Raw genomic sequence first — 18,138 nt, forward strand, 5'->3', positions numbered from 1 at the left:
CGATCTCTACCTCTCCTTTTCTCACCTCAGAACCCACACACCATTTTGACATATTAGAGCAAATAATATAGTAAAAGATCGCACCTTTCCTAATTCAAAGGATAATACTGACCCTGGACAAAGCTGAGAAGCTATGGATGGCATGGATTTATTTAGGAAGACATTACTTGAAGGATGCCACATGGCTCTTCTTTTCTCATTCAACAAATGCTTGGTCTTCTCTTGGGCACAAAGACAATGAATTTTTGTTAATAATTATAGATAAAAGCAGGCAATCATCGGGAGACATGTTGGTAAACATGGCCTGCCTTATGGAGTCATAGCATGCAATTTTGTAAGAATTCAGAGATGGCACAATTACTTCAAAATTTATACTTTCCCTACCTTTCCTTGCCTGCCATCCACCAGATGGATGCCACAATCTCTGCAAGGAACCTGCTTATATTTTCCCCTTTGGGACATCTTTTAAAATGCAGTTAATACAAATATGAGCAATTACAGAGTTTCATTCTGTGAAACTTCGGTATTAAAGACATCTGGTAGGAGAGGATTTAAAACTGTTACACACCATATCTAAATATCTGGAACAGGAATAGGTTAATTGAGGAAATCGAAAGGGAGGAACAAGTGAAGAAAAGTGAGTTAAGGAATCCTGGAAATTTTGTTCAAATGGAGGATGATGTTCATCATAGCAGCAAAGGCTCCTGCATAGCTATGCCGGTTTGAATCTGTTGTGGACCCCAGGAAAGCCATTTCCTTTTATCCTTGTTCAATATTGCTGGATGGGAGCTTTTTGATTATCCATGGAGATGTGACCTACTCAATTGTGGGTGGTAACTTTTGATTATATGGTTTCCATGGAGATATGTCTCTACCCATTCAAGGTGGGGTTTGCTTACTGGAGCCCTTTATGAGGGAACCATTTTGTCAAAAGCTTTAGAACCCCTGCAGCCAGAGAGCTTTGGAGATGAAGAAGGAAGACACTCTGGGGATGCTTCATGAAGCAAGAAGCCTGGAGGGAAGGTTAGCAGTCAATAGCCAAGTGGATATGCTCTGAAATAGCCTTGGGCCAAAGCTGCCTGTGTTATGATTCTCCTAGGGGAGTTGGAGACTCCTGCCCTACATAAATATCAGTGACCATCTGTTTTAGTTTCTTAGGCTGCTGAAAGTAGATACCATGAAATATATTGACCTTAGCTTACAGTTTTCAGGCTGAGAAAAATGTCCAAATTAAGGCATGATAAAGGCATGGAAGGGACACCATTGAGTACATTTTGAAGTGCCCATGTTTGCTTCATACTTCAAGCTATTTCATAAAACATCTGTGATTTTTTAAATCTCTTCTGAATCAATCAATTCTCATTTCACCCACCTATTTTGTTGTTCTTGTGGTACAATCTTTCAGAGCTCCTGTTTCTATAAGGAAATGTTCTCCAAAAACCATTCATGAAATGCTTATTATGTGACAGACCCTGTAGTGAGCATTTCAAATATCTTCTCATTTACACCTCACAACCCTGTGATAGAGCTCCATCCCATTTTACAGATGAGGAAACACTCCAAATAGTTCAGTAACTTGCTCAAGGCCACATAGGTGTGACCAGTGGCCAGTGCTGGGTCAGGTATCTCTAACTCCATTGAGCTATTCAGAAAGCGGAAGTTTTTCTAATCTCTCTGAAATGTCTTTATTTCAGACTATGAATTGTCAAATCCCCTACACTTCATAAAAGCATAGATTGTTTCTAATTCCTAAAATGTATCATTCAACTTCCTCTCCCACATAACCATTCTACAGCTTCATAATTTTATAGGCTTCAGTCATCTTTTCTATCACTTTTTTTCTCTCCAGGTGATACATCTCATGTGTGAACCTCATTCTTTGAGTATTTTTCTGTTACTTTTCTCCAGATCTTTCTCAAACTCCACTACATTTTTGTTTAAATTTTGTCTACTAACATTGTAAAACATATTACAGATGCAGAGGAAAATTATTTCTCTTTTGTTTCCAGTACCCAACCCTGATGCCCAGAATACTGTGACCTTTTTGGCTTCAGCAGCAATTCTTTATTTGAAGACCACGTAAAAGTCGTAGGAGAACTCAGCAACCTAAGGTCCATCTCAGACCTCAGAGCTAGAGCTTATATTTCTACAAGGGCATTCATTTGGGGAACAATCAGGACCTTTTATATGGTACCTGTGTCTCCATTTGCTCTCCCTTTCTGTTTGTCCAGCCCCAGCTCAAATCACTCAGCCCTCAAATAACTCAGAGCCAGCCACACTGGCTTACTTTCAGTTGCTTGTAGTTGCCAAACTCCTTTCTATCATAGGCTCTTTGCCCATTCTCTGTCCATTGCCTGTCACTGCCAACCACCATGCCATCTCTTATTCAACCTTTAAATTTTAGATTAAATACTATCCTCACACCTTGAACTTCTTTTTTATAGTACCTAACATATCACATTTGCAAATAAACAATTATTAGCATATTAACCACTTAATTTCTAGCATCCCTGATATATTACAAAAAACTCCATGAGGGTAGGGATTTATTTCCTTCTTCATTCACCTATGTAGTTCCAGTTCTTTGCATAGTATTTGATACCCAGTAGGGAGCCAATAAATGCTCCCTAAATGAATGAGTAAATTTAGAAGGAAACAGAATGGGCAGATTTATAGAAATAGAAAGTAGATTAGTGGTTGCCTAGGGCTGGGTTGGGGGCTTGGGGGGAAATGGGCAGTGACTGCTAATGGGTATAAGGTTTCTTTTTTGGGTGATGAAATTTTCTAATATTGATTATGGTCATGGTCGCACAGCTCTGTGAATATACTAAAAACCACTGAATTGTACTCTTTAGAGGGGGTGAATTGTGTGATATGTGAATTATATCTCAATAAAGATGCCATAAAAATTAAGAAAGGAATAAATGAGCCTATGGACAGAATTGTTCTCATATATTGGCTCCAGTTCTTGCCCTAAGTAAGGAGTGTATAACCAACCTCTTTCTCAGATGACCTAGGCTCAGCAGTTCTATCTTACGTATGCAGACTGCAGGTTCTCAACAGCAGGGTTCCATGATTAGGGTGAAGGTAAAAGTCCGGAGAGAATGGGAAATGAAGCCAGATGCAGAGTCTGACTCTAGAAGGGCAGCTACCTAGTCCATTGCAGTATATGGGCATACCAAGCTCAGGCATGGTTTGGGTAGGCATCAGCAACCAGAGGAGGTCCAATTTGGCACGCAGTACATAGTAGTATATGTTCCAGGCATTAGGAGATGTTGGAAAGTCAAATAAATGGCAGCATCATGGCTCTGGGCATTCTTTCCAACCACAGGTGTATTCAGGTCGTGGAAATGGAGTTCTGAGAGCAGAATCCAGGTTTCAGGGCTAGCAGTGATGAAGCAGGACCTCAGGACCAAGGCTTAGCAGGCAGGTTCAGGAAAGGAAAATGGAATGCTTGGCAAAGGAATTAAGGCAGAAGCCCACACCGATAGAGCCTGCATTGTGGGTGAGAGCAGCAGCTAACAGGAAAGGCAGAGCAATTCAAAGATTAAATGCATGCCTGGGGCTTATCTGTAGTACCTGAAACCCAGAAGGTGGGCAGAGAGACTAATTTTAGAAGTTCAGGTGATACTGAAAGATGTGCAGGCTTTAGGTTTAATTCCTAAATATCCTACTACTGGTTATTCTGGGTACTGAGAAATGATTTCTATGGGAAGAATCATGCACTTCCATTTTAACCCCTAATTCTTTTCAAAATTTAAATCACTTTTTATTACTATAATAGCATTTATATGTCTAATATAGAAAGTTATTAAATGCATAGAAGCAAATAAATACATTTATTTATTTATTTAGATAAGAAAGTCAGCATATTCCAATCACCTAGGGATACAACCCTTATATTTCCTTCCAGGTCTGTAATGTTTTATCAGACGGAGATTCTGTTTTATATATTTTCTGTTACCTCCTTTTTTTCAGTTAACAATCTGCACCTTTCTAAATTAATAAATGTTACTTAACTAATATTCTTTATATTCCAATTTCCCTGGTTGTCCCCAAAATGTCTTTCAACTGTTCTGTCCAAACTAAGATCAAATCCAGGTCCAGATTTTATATCCAATGGCTTTATCTCTTAAGTCTGTTCTATGTACATGGTTCCTTTTTCCCCTGTCACTGGTTTGTTGTCCTGCCAGTTCCCCTAAGTATAACTCACTTTCTGGATTTGTTTCCTTTCCAGAGGTGTCATTTAGCTTGTTTCTTTATCTTCTGTATATCCTCTGAAGTGTAGATTAGATTAAATCTAGATGATTGGTGGATTCCTATTCCAAATGTTCATTGACAGAATATGTCCTAGGTGATGGTTTTCGTTTTTTGTTTTCTTGTATGGCTGGGTCACATTTCATTATTTTTCCATGTGAGTATTCCATTATTGCAGCACCAGTTGTTGAATTTGGTTTATTTGTTTTGTCTGTTCGTTTGTTTTTGGGGGCGAGTGCATGGACCGGAATGAAACTCAAGTCTCTCACATGGCAGGTGAGAATTCTGCCACTGAACTACCCTTGCACTCCCTCTAGCTGATGTTTAATAATCACTGTTGCATTAGGAGAAACATAAAATCTGGTTAACTCCCCATTAGCTTGTTAAACTCCCCATACCGAGCTTGACCCTGGGACTAGGGTCCTGGTTGTTTAAATAAGACCCCAGGTTGACATGGTAAGAACATGACTTACACCAATTTCAACCTAATTGGACTCTTTATTACTCCTTCCTTCACCCTCTTCTCCAGCCTATCCTCATCCCTCTAAGTAAGTAACTTCTAAGTATGTAAGATAAAAGGTAATAAAGTCTTCAGAGGTATGGCCCCAGGACTGGAAGTCCACAGGCTCCCTGTCTGAGGTTTCAGACTATTTTGTATGCACTAGATACAACGGGGCTATTGCATATCTGGGAGCTAATCTCACTGTCATCTTGATTCCAGTCTTCCCAGCTGTTGTGAGGGTTGAAATAATTTGGCTTTGGTGTCTGTACACACCGCAAGGCAGTCTGCATGAGATATGAATGTTCTTGCAAACAGCTTTTGAAAAAATCATAAGCTTGTACAGAAAGCTGACTCAACCGTCTTGTAAGTTGATAATACCCCCCCCCCCAAAAAAAGAACTCTGTTTTATTTTCTATTCGTCCTGAAAAATCTGGGCTACAGGAGTCAACCCTATATTGTATGGCGTTCAACCTGGGAAATAGGAGACCAGCACCTAGGCTTTACTTTGCTTTATGTTTTGATTTTTAACCAATATCCTAACATGTGACTGTGTGACCTTTGTCAAGTATTATTCAATACTCTACATTTCGATTTTCCCCATCTTTAAAATGGGGATAAGGGCATTTATTATGCATGGTTGTTGTGGGATTCAGCTGTACCTGGGAAGCACATACATTACAGTGAGTACCCGGAAACGTCCAGTTCCCTTCTCCCTCATCTATTGGGGCTGAGATTATTAGTATGTCTTGCCCTGTCCAGGATTTAGGATAGGTCTGGGCCCAAGATGGAGTTCATCAGTATATAGCTGGGGGAGCTGACAGTGTTAGGAAGGAGGAGGGGGTTCAAGGCATAGACTCTCCACCTTTATTCAATGACTTAGAATCTGATTAGAAGCACGTGGTACACTGTTAGGCATTTTACAAAAAGTGTTATAACATGTAGCATTATAATGTGACTACAAACCTCAAATATAATACTATATATTATTAAAGGTAAGTCCCATCATTTAGAGTTTAGCGACAGGAATGAAGCTCCTAGTAGTATATCTTGACATTGTATTCTACCTTGCAGGCACCAGACCTTGTGCATATATGCTATTATTCTAACAAAATCAATGAGGCATGGCCATTTTCATGAAATGTTGGGGGTTTTATTTGACTTTTCAAGTGATAAGTCTGAAACCTATGTGTCCCTAGTGAAAGAGCTGGAAAGTCATATAAGGCTTGCCATCCTAATGAATGTGAGCCAACACTGCAATTTCGAAGAGGGGTACAGAGGAAAGTGTCCTGAAAACCTTTATGAATAATCTTTATTTTTGTGAAAAATTTGATGTTATTAAAGACTAGTAGTTGTACGGATTCTGAGTAGGCTCTGGGGCCATACAGAGCTCATTTGAATCCCAGATCCCAGGTCTGCCTTGCCTCTGTGACCCTCAGGTTTTCATTACTAGAAGAGGACTGATTATTCACAGACTTGTGAAGATTAAATGAGATAATATAACACAGCACCTGATGCATAGTGTTCAAAACTTGGTAGCTATTTTAATTATCATTGTTAATATCTTTGCCAAACACAGCGAGCACAGTTTACAAATATTTGTTTTCCCTAGAATTTTTGTTCCAACTCTGACTCTCTATGATTTGCTCTTATTAATTAGACTGATGAGAAGCATCAATACTTAGACCAAAAGTAATAATTTCTATACATCAAGTCTATAGAGGGAATTGTTTTCAACAGCTTTCATTAATGACAGGCTCTGATTAGGTTGGAAGTCTGGTAATGCACCAGAAAATGGCTTCCATAGAAAGTATTAATGCTTTTGTTTAACATAAGTGTGAGTTTTTTTTGAAGGTTGATATCTAGAGGTGCTTATCTTCATTTTTATGGAGTGTGCCTTATTTTAAAATAACTATAATTACTGCAACTTCTTACCTTCCTACTTGAATAAGATACATAGCTATCATGTAACCGCTTCTGTTAATACAAAAGGTCACAAGTAATGTGATTAAGTATTGCTGTTGAATTCAAACTACATTTCTTTTCCCTAGTCTACACTGGCTAATCTGCATGTAACTAAAGGTATTTAATGCATATTAAGCATTACATGACTAATGTGTCATCTGAGGCCTAAGCAATAAAGTAAAGTGAAAGAAAAGAAACACTTCATCCCTTGCTGCTGAATTTGTCAAGTCATCACATATCACCTATATAGTACGAGGCGTGGATGAAATGGAAGAAGCAGCAGCTTTATTCCCCTACCCCCCAAATTCTCACCTCCATCTCTGTCATGCAGTTTTTGGAACTTATTATTATTACATGCTCACCATCAGTGGCTGTGAGTATTAAGTATTAGTCTGGCCAGTTAAACTGTCCTTATGTTATTCTCTGTGTTAGAGTCTAAGAATTAGGATTTTTAGAGCAGGAAAAAATGGGTATAGAGGTCCAGAGTCATCTACCCCAGCTCCCCAAATAAAGATTTGCCCTTTGTGCTTTTTCCTAGAAGAACCACCAGACTCTCCCTTAGACGAAGACAACTATGGTAAGTCATAGTCTGAGTGTTAAGTGCTAAGTTAGTCTAAAGGTCTTCACAACAGTCAGTCTACTAAGAAATGTATGATTCCCTCAAAGTCTGGGAACACCTAAAAATTCAGTAGGTAAGGAATAACTGCTGACTGCAGGCCCTTTGGGTCCCTCTTTTGAGGGGCTAATCTCCTCTCCCTGAGGGGGTTCCTCTCTCTGGAATTATAAAACAATCCCCCAAGCACATCAGGTACCTACTGCTGCTTTATTTCCCTAGTTCGCCTGCTTGTTTTCTTCCCATTCTACCATTCGCTTTATGACTGACACGTGTGAGTCTTGTTCAAATCTCTCTTTCCAAGAAGGACCTCCACCGTCACTCTTCTTGGCAGTTTCATGACACTCTGAGTCTTTTACCCAGTCCTCTTGTTTTGGCGACAGCAGATGCTCTCTTCAGTCAGACTCAAACAGTAGAGTCCCCTCCTCAAGTGCAGTCTGTACTCCAGCAACTTGGGCAGCACCTGGAGCTTGTTAGCGTGCAGACTCTGCGGCTCTACCCCAGACTAACACTGAATCAGAAGCTGCATGTTCACAAACTCCTCGGCTGATTCATGTGCACGTGAGAGTTTGAGACGCATTGGCCTCAAGTATGTGTTTCCTTTTTGTATTCTCGTTGCCCATGAGTGCTTTTCTGCTCTGATTTCCAAAGTTACTTGGATCCCAAATGCTTAATTAAAAAGATTACCATGTATGTCCTTTCCTGCCTCTATTCTCAAAGTCCTTTTCTTGACTCTGTGTACTCTAATATGCATATTTAGAGTTTACTGTTTGTTCTTACTAATAAAACATTTTATAGTCTTCAAAATTCACATATGATCCTATGACGTCGAAAGATAGAATGTAATCTTTCATGGAAGCTATTTTGTACATTTCCATTTGTTTTGAACTAACTTGAGGGGTTGGGATAAAAAAGGTGAAAAAATGTATCAGCATTTTTCCTAACTTGGAAAAAGTAGAAGCCAAGCCCGTTCTTAGCTGTCAGAAGTCAGTTAGTGAAATATTCAGACTCAAAATAAATCATGAATCGAAATAATATTTTACAGCTCTGTATGATCAGATAATGTTTTCATTTGTAAAATTGTCTTGTTAATTGGGATAAACTAACTGGGCCTTCAACAAAATTCTCATCTTTCTGACAAGATTTTTTAAGATAAATTAGCTAATGAGAAGTAATCACCCTACCTCTGGTATAATAGCCTAAGGAGAAAGGGACCACTGAGTGCTTCTGCTTGGATGGACAGGGATATGAGAAAGGGAAAAAGTCCAAAATAAGATACTGCCTTGAGACCCTATGGAACTTCCATCTCCCATGGATGGATGGATGGTGGACCTCGTTGCTCAGTCATGTCCCAAGAGGAACTGTTAGTTTTACACACCCTTAAATGTTTTGTGTACCAGGAGGATGCACTCCCAAATCCTAAAGTAGTACACTCGGGATGTGGGGTGAATTGGTGAATGGAAGTTGCAGGTGAACTGGGTGAGTGGGACTATTTTTATTCTTGCCTTTTCTTTTTGGTCCATTCACTCAACATTTACCTTTTTTTTCATGGGCAGGCACTGGGATTCGAACCTGGGTCTCTGGCATGGCAGGAGAGAACTCTGCCTGCTGAGCCACTGTGGCCCACCCTACATTTCTTTTTAAGGGCCAGGTGTTAAAGAAAGCTTAAGTGCATTTGACAGTATGGGTGAAATCAGGATAAATGGAGTATGTTTGAGATTAGACCATAGAAAACATTCTTCAACAGCCTCCTGTTCAAAGAAGCTGAGGCTCAGAGAAGCTGGTGACTTGGTCCCATGTGCTCCACCTCCACTTCCTCCATCAACAGTCCCTCCATCAACAGTCCCTCCACATGGATCTTGCTTTTGCAATTGTCCTTTTCCCCTCCTACACCATCCATTAGATGAAAACATGTCTTAATATCAACCACCTGAAATTAATAACAAAAAAGCCTCCTTTGATTGCCCTCCCATCCCACTGTTCTCCAACTACATCCCATTTCTTCACTTTCTCTCATGAAAACTCCTCAAGAGCATTGTCTATAGATACTTTCTTGCCTCCCATTCTGCCATTAACCCAGATCAGCAGGGACCTTTTATCTGCTTCATAAAACAGACTTTTATCCAAGTTTCCAAAGGCCATTCCTTTGCTCCTCCAGGAGACAATTCTCTTCCTCACCTTACTCATTCTCAGCCACATTTAACACAGGTACAGAAAATAGCATATTCCCTTTTTTTCTTTTTTTTAAACTTTCTTCTCTTGCTTCCATGGTACTTACACTCTCCTGGTTTTCCTCTTGTCCTCCCAATGTCTCCCAAATCTCCCTCTGCTCAGTCTCTACAATGTGGAGTCTGAATGTTGGAGATCCTCGAGGATGCATCTTCTTTTTCCTTTCTCTCCCCAGGGGATTTCTATCCTTAGTTGTTCCACTTTGCTGCAGACTTGTTTATCCAAATTTATATCCCAACAAACCTGCTCTTGTCCCTTTCTCATCTTTAATACTGGCGACAGATCTCACTATCTCCCCTGCATGTAAACCACTATCCTTTCTCCTTAGATTCCTTCATTAATCTCCTCACTGGTTCTTATGCCTTGACTCCTGCCCACTCTGGCGCACTCTTCACCGAGCAATCAGAGGAATCTGTTTAAAACTATAACTTCCATTCTTGAATTTAAATAGTAAGTTGAATAAATAACCAATTGTTATTTAAATTTTCAGAGCCCACATACTAATGGCTTAATATTATTCTTTTCCCTAATCATGCTTTATTTAATCTACAAATTTCAACAATTTTTATTTAGTGCATAAATATAGGAAGCGCAAGAGCATATATTATATTGGCTTAATGGGTAGTATGCTGCTTTGGGTTCTAGCCATTTTGACATTATTTTTGACCGCACAATTTTGATTCTGACATTTTGACCCAATTAAAACCTAAGGATATTTTGACTCTGTTTCTAAATACTAACATTTAAATCAGATTTATACCAATATTAATGAATTTGGGTCAATAAAGTATTTTTTTTGAAGATTCTAGTATGTTAATTTGATTCCTTAATTAATTTCTTTATAGCAATGTTAAACTATTTATGGTTTTATTCTTCTTTGTTCTAGTAAATTTATTTTAATTGAAGTAAAGTATTTTCTGTGTTAATTTTACATTTTTTCTATATCAAATTTTATCACCTATACGTGCTTCTTACATATTTTTTGTGGTCATTATTTCTACTCAATCCACTTTTCCAATATCAAATTTTGCTCATCTACATTTTGTAAGATCTGATTCTTCTACCAATCTATGCTCAATAAACATTACTGTGAGCGATTTTAGCCAGTGTCAATTTTCTGTTAATTATTTCCCTAAAAGTTTTATCTCTTTCAAAGACAATTTTTGCAGTTTTCAGGGTTATTAACAATATGTGATTATTCTGTTTTTTATTTTTAAATTACTTAACTATATATATTAGCATTGTTAGTTTTATTTTGTCAAGATAATTTCTACCTCATCAAATTTCCTTTGGGTCAATTGTATTTAGTGTAGAATGTCCTCAATGTCAAAATGCCTGGGTCAAAATATTCTGCTACAGTTTTAATTACTCCTTTTCTCCCTCATTATCAGCATTAGCTAGAGCTATAAAAATGGAAGCTGACTGCTAATATGGGTTTCACTCCAAATAGAAATTCTAGAATGGGTAGAGGCATCTGGGGGGGAACAAATGTAAATTAAAGGAATCAGGACACATTTCTTCCTTAGGCAAAACATGTAAGGGAGAGTTGACTTCTGATTCCCTGAGAAGGAGCTGTGCCCTTACCCTTGAGCTTTATTTCCTGTGGAAATCCAGCCTGGCTTCTTCTTCCTGCAGTAGGGTTGACTGCCTCTTGGCATGAACTGTTGCAATCAACTCTTCTCATCTTTGTGAACAACAGCCTTTAGAAGGAGGAACTGGTTAAAATACGTGGTCTCTTTACACTGTTAAGTAGGAGACCCTTCATTTTAGCTTTTGATAACTTGCTTTATGTAATTGAAATGTGTATATCTCTCATTGATTAATTCTTTTTTTTAAGAAATTTTTTATCTAAGAAAGCAAACAATACATTTAGAACCACCAAAAATGGATGACTTAGTTAGCTTAACCATAGGCATTTTTAAATAAAGTATCCATATAAGCATTGTAAAGCCTGTGTTTGCACAGTAAGTTTCATAAACCAATTTAAAATTAAGGCAACAAGGGAAAAAATCTACAAATTCAGATAGCAAAGTTCTTAAATTCTAAGTATTAAGAACTAATTTAGGTACCATTTGATCAGCTGTCAGAACATGAATGATCTCAAAGTATTTCATTGATTAATTCTTAACACGATTTGCATTTTGCCTGCCTAAGCTTTACAATTATTAAAAACAGATGAAATTGGCTGCTCTGGAATGGATTTCATTCTCTTCCCCAAATATATTTTATTTTTTAATTTTGTTGAGAATCTGCAAGGCTGAATATCATGTATTACAGAAAGTTACTTGGGTCTTTGAGTGTGTTGGTATAATAGTAATAAAATGATATATAGCATTTACTATGTGTCAGATGCTTTTCTAACTGCCCTTCATATATTCACTGACTTAATCTTTCCAACGACCCTTTGAACTTGGTTCTGTTTTCCTGAAACTGAAACACAGAGAGATCAAGTAATTTGAGCAAATAAACACAGCAATAATCTGATCTACACAAACTGCATTAGATTTTCTATATTAAAAGAAACTTTATGTTTTGTTCTTAATTAGAGAGTACATTTTTGATTCTTGCCTTAGGAAATAGGGTGAATATATGATTACGCAGTGACATATCCTTGCTGCCCTCAGGTGGACGGAGCATGAAGCTTGAAGTATTTCATAAAAGTGGACTCTGCTCCTCCATTTTTTGGTGGCTACCAAACCCAAGAGGAAAACTGAAGTGATTTCTCCATTTCTCCCAACCCTTCTACTCACACTCCCTCCTGACACGCATCTTGGTTTAGCTCTTCCCCTATAGTCCAGTGCACGTATGTTGTTTCAAATAACCAACAAAATTACGTCATTTCATTAAGGACTTTGTGGGGACAAACTACAGGGCTTTGAGATTTGTTAAATGCAGTTTCCTATTATTTAAACCTTGAATGAACGTTTTCCTTCCCATTCCCTCCATCCTGTCTCTCTAACATGCTTTGCTCACTTAGCCTACATCAGAACCACTCTGATCCCATGTCAAAGCTACTGTTTTCAGTGATACTGAGGTTCCTTTTTTGATCTCTGCAGGTAACTGAGATTCTTGTCTGAATGTGGATTATGTGTTCTAGGTACAACCTGTATGTATATAATCATCTCAGCAAGGGTTGCTCTGGTTTCTACTCCAGGAATTTTATTGCTTCTGTCCCCTTTCTACAGCCATTGAGATAGACTCTGCAATTCTCAGGTTGTTTTCCACATTCTCTACTTTGAATCAAAACTGTGTGGATAGGCTGTATTCTGATCATTGATCATTGTCAGTTGTAGGTGTTTTTATTCAGCAGTCATTTCTTCAGGGCCTAAACCTGCGGGAAGTTTGGAGCATGAAGGAGCCTTTAGGATCATGTTCAACCTCTTCAATAAATGAGAAGATGAATGCCCAGAGGGGTTAAAGGACTTGCCCTCAGTCACTCAGCTTAGTGCTGAGCCACGACTGGCCCGATGTCTTAGAATCCATGCTCTTTCAACAACATGCCCTTTTGCCCTTACACTTTGAATTTGCAGTTTTTTGTTATAACTAGTTCTTGAATTGCCCCTAGAAGCTTAAGAATGTTGAATTTCATTATCAAATAATAAGGATGTTTTGTTAAGCACAATGGATGCAGATCCCTACCTTACTGTGCCAATCAGAGATTTCATGATGAATGCTTGCACATTAAGGAGAGTTCTTATCCATTTGCCTTTTTTCTTTAGCCACCTATTTATATTTTATCACAGTTTGAATTCATGTTGTAGAGTGGTGTGGGAGCAGAGCATTTATTACAAAGGTAAGAGGTCAGGAATATAAATTGCATGAGAAATATCATCTCCAGGCATTTAAATGAACATGCCTTTAGCCACCTTTGCATTTAGGAAACCATGTTCGGGAATATTCTGATCAGTATGTCATCTGAGCCTGAGTCAATCTCAGTAGTTAGTAAGATAAAAGAGTTATAAAGGAGTAGAAACTCCCTCAACAACACGCAGATTGAACTGCTTTAAGTGTAAGAAATTCCAATAAACATATCATTAGAGTGATACTCTTCTTTCTAAAATAGTTATTTTGTGATGTGGATAAGTAGAAGTTTATGTTACTACTTAATGCAAAGAAGAGCACAGAAATTCTTTCTTTCCTATTAGAACTGAAAGACAGCCTATAATATTCATTTTAGGAGATTGACATTATTTGCCAGGTTATCATTCCTGGCTTTTAAAGCTGGAGGTAGAGCACTAAGGGATATAATTTTTCTGTATATTGAAGAAAACTCTTCATCCTAAGTCTCTCTTAGACTGGAAAAGCCCAAGCTACTAAAATAATTACACTTTTAAGCATAAATAAAATCAAAGCAATGGGAAAATTTCAATCAGAAACCTGGTAATTGGTTAACTTGTTTCACCTTTTTTTTTTTTTTTTTACTCTTTATATGAAGTTTTACTTTTCCTTTCTTTACAGATATAACTACTTCTTCAATAGTAAAAAACAAAAAAGTAAAGCTACTTTTTAATGACGAAAGATAAAACTGCATTTTATTGGAAATTTGGAAGAAATGAATGTATAAATTCTGATTTTTATTTTAAATAATCATTTAACTGTGTGAAAATTATTATGAAATAAAAAATTAATCTCTATTTGGAGACTAATTTTTAAATGTCTTCAAAATGAAATGCTATTATAACCTCAAAATAGAAATTCTTGACATGACATTACCATGAAATGTATCTCTCTTTCCACAAGCCACTGTTATCATCTCAATTATAATCATCACATTGAAAAGAACAAGTAATTATTCCACACTGGTTTATTTTTATCCTTACCTCAGGATCTCCTAAATGTTTTAATCAACCTCAAAAATGAAAATAAAATAAATAAAATTATTTTTAAATGTTTCTGATATAGAACTTGGATTATTTTATATGAAATTTAGTAAGTAGTAAGAAGGAAAGAATTCATATTTTTGCTCTTTGGATATAGCTACTATACATAGGGAAAGATGGGGCTCTTAGGAAAGTTGAAACATGAACCAGCCAGCAATGAACTTTATCTAAGCTTTTCATCCATAAAACTATAAGAGAGAAGCGTGCCTGCAATGAAAATTACTTCAGAGTGTTGTTTAGTGTTTTGATGAATTTTAATACGTATTTGACTTGTGAGCATGCTGAATGTCAGAAACGTCCCTGTTCTAGGATAGACTGTGGTAGAGTATGGAAATGCAGTAAACATGCAGAACATTCTCATTGGCATGTGCTTCAGGATGCAGAATTCCCTTTGACAATAATAAACATCACTTGCGGTAGATTTTCAGAGCAACGTTTGGTTTAAGCTTTCAAAATACCAGTTTGTTCTGATTTTTGTGTGTGGTGTGCACTTGGTGCATGCATGTGAGATAGTGAGCACTCGAAATTGATTTTATTGTTGTATTATCAAGGTTCTTTCTTAAATAAACTCTACAAGCACAACTAGAAAAACAGAGTTAATCCTACCTAACTCATGCCTATTAGGGTCTACTGAATAAATAATTACTCAAACCAATGATTATGATAAGGGCCTTACCCTCATCAGTAAGATGGTCTTGTTAAATGTTATATTTAACAAGGGACATTTTTTCCCTCTTGTCTGGTTACTCTGTCAAATAATTCTGGTTAAAGCAAATTCATTGATTATGTTGGCATTTCAACCCTTCGCTCAGGGATGTGACGACAGTCTGAATAAATATTGAAAAAAAATCCACATCTATTCTAAAAGGAAACCTAGTTAAATGCTCTTTTCCAAAAATACAATCAGTGTATTATGCAACCATAGAGAACATGGCATAAAATGCAATGCAGAAATTTGGCTTTTCATATAATAAACATGTGAAACTGGGCCCTAAATATATGAAGTATAGCATTAGCACAACAATCCTGAGTATAATTTAAGTACACCAAATATGGTATGTATGCTTATCAAGCTTCTATAATTCATAACAGCTTCCCCTATGCTTTACATATTCACCACATCTTGATTTGTATCATTTCAAGTATTTTTTTCTAGTGTATGTGCTGGAGAAACTTGGCTGGTCAAATTTTGAGTTTATAACAAGTTTTGAGTTTATAGCAGGCAAGTCATTTTCCAAATTTCCAAGTGCTGGAACAGATTTTCTGGTAGCTATGTGTGACATGTTGAGTCATACTTGTTGGTTTTTCTAATGAGATCTGAGTGTAAGGCTTTCAACTTAGCAAGAAAGATAAAATTGGCTGATTTGAAGGAGCCTTTAATTTAAAGTAGCCAGTATCTGCCCATTTTCCCACTGTGTGGTCCCTATTCCTGTCCACATTGACTTTCTCCACCCCGAGTTATGCTCCCTCCACCCACGGGCCCTGGTCTCTCACCCACCCTTCAGTGTGCAGCTCAGATGTCACCTCCTCCATGTGAGGAATCAGCTGAACGGCAACGTCCATTTTTCACATTTTCTGACACCTTTGCTTAGATCCCGTTGAGGGTACTTTGCAAGTGCTTCCTTTTATTATGGGATTTGCGCATCTGTGTTTTCTTCCATCTGCACCGTACCTTCCTTCCCCAGAGAAGCTGCTTCTTACTCATGTTTGTTTCCTGGTAGTACCTCAGAGAGGAAGTGCTCAATGAAGTATGATCAATGCTATTCAATACTCAGAGAAGTCTATTTAAAGGTTGAAATGAACTTAAAAGGAAGTTTTGGTCAGACACATCTGTATTTTGAGGGTCTTCTGTGTCCTGGGCCGCCTGAGCCTGCAGGTTCAAGCTCTCTTGTAGTTGAGGTACATGAAAGCATTTTTGATCATTTTAGTAGAAAGGAGAAGCTAAGGCAGAGAAAGAAAGACTTAAAAATTCTCCCCTAAATTTTTCTAAATTCACAATGATACTAAGATAACAGAAAAAAGTGGCATAGATATGGGAATTAAAATTGAACTGGGTTCTTAGGGGAAGAATGGGAAAAGAGAAGTGAAATGATTTTTTATTAAGGACCCATTTTTGCCAGATATTTCACATATGTTATTGAATGTATAACAGTAAATGCTAATCACAATGCTTTCTTACATTCATAGATCATCTCGGGCTTTTAAAAAATGATTTTACCTGCTGATTTCATTTGATTTTCAGACCTGTGACTTAAACAATATATGGATTTTATGCTTCCTTTAACAAAATCTGAGACTTGAAAAGCCTAAATGATTTGTTCAGGGTTGCACATCGAATCAATGGCACAAAACTAGAATATAAGCTTTCTGTTTATTGGTTGGCTCTCTTTCTATCACATCTTTATACATTATAAATCCAAAGACACAATTTTTTAAATCTTTTTGGCATTTGTCTTTTAAATCAGTTAAGAGCTCTTTGTTGCCTCATGTGTACCAGCCCTGCTTTTATTTCTTTGTGACGGTTTCATGAATTAGAGTTTGTCTAGAAATTTTTTTTTTTATTAAACAGAGGACACCATGATTTAAAAGTTTTGACCATATGCATCTTCCTAAATAAATGAGCATATTTTACTAACTTCTAATTCATGAGTCTGACATCACACAATAGGGAAAAAGTGGACGTTATAAACTAGTACATTTTTAAATTTCAGAAGTAATGCAGAGATATTTCTCAGTCTTCTGCTGACTTTAATATTGGCCTAGGAAAAGAAACAGAAGGGGGCTTTCCTTGATTAGGTGATGTCTTGGCATAGAAAATAATCCCAGAGTTCCTTTTTTCTGAGAACAGAAGGAGGGCTGCCTGGTAGATCCGAGTAAGAAACAGTTAATTCAGAAATTCTGAAGAATTCCAGGGACAATGAAAGACCTAGTAGGTTTCAGTTGAGATAAGAATTCAAGAGTTCATTGGGCAACTGGCTGGTCATTTGATTTTATAAGTTCTTCTATCTTATTTTAGGTATCCTACAAATAAAGAAACCTTGGGAATGAATAGGATTGGGAAGTATGCTGAACTATCTTCAGAATACCTAAAGTGCCCACCTACTTATGGCCATAGCTGGCCTTCCCCAAAGCTCTAAAAGATGTAGGTTCAGTCCTTTAAGAGCTTTATCTTATGGCGCTGGAATGATCAGAGGGACTTTATGGTTAAAGAAAAAGATAGCACTTCCACAGAAAGGATCTATATATGTTCCTTAAAAGTAAAAAAATTGCCCTAAAATCACTCAATTAGCTATGTTGTTTTTTAAAAATATTTCACTTCTTTAAAAAAAATAGCAGTATTGGAAAAGGTGATGTGTTAATTTGCCTGCATAAAATGTAGAAGAAGAATCATTCTTAGAAAAGTGTTGAGAATTGCCCTATTTTGTTTTTATCTTTATGGGACCTAAGGCTAGAGGTGCCACCTAGCCTTGGGTGCCTTAGCAGTGGTGAATGACTCTTGTCAGAAATATTACTCAGATAACCAAAGTGTCCGGGAAGTATGTACGTTTGCCCTCTATTACAATGACATCTTTGTTATGTCTCTGCAGAAAACAAATTGGAAATCTGTGCTGGTTGTCAGGTCTTTAAAATGTGAAAGCAGAGCACTTCTTAAGTCAATTTCATGTTGCATTCTGGCCAATTGTGTGAATAGCATT

General features: G+C 37.3%; 1 protein-coding gene across 12 annotated transcripts in view; it reads left to right on the forward strand.

Moving 5' to 3' along the window:
• The window catches only part of SLC44A5 (solute carrier family 44 member 5), a 320,175-nt gene that overhangs the window by 143,623 nt on the left and 158,414 nt on the right, over positions 1-18,138 (forward strand). For 6 of the 12 annotated variants that reach the window (XM_077120596.1, XM_077120600.1, XM_077120592.1 and 3 more), the window contains one exon: positions 7,260-7,298. The exons of 3 other annotated variants lie outside the window; for them this stretch is intronic. In XM_077120596.1, the coding sequence (XP_076976711.1) occupies positions 7,260-7,298 (39 nt within the window). The remainder of the gene's footprint in view (positions 1-7,259; positions 7,299-18,138) is intronic. 3 more of the 12 variants (XM_077120597.1, XM_077120599.1, XM_077120598.1) reach the window with 1 other exon arrangement.

The sequence above is a fragment of the Tamandua tetradactyla genome, chromosome 11, assembly GCF_023851605.1.
Source record: "Tamandua tetradactyla isolate mTamTet1 chromosome 11, mTamTet1.pri, whole genome shotgun sequence".
Lineage (NCBI taxonomy): Eukaryota > Metazoa > Chordata > Mammalia > Pilosa > Myrmecophagidae > Tamandua > Tamandua tetradactyla.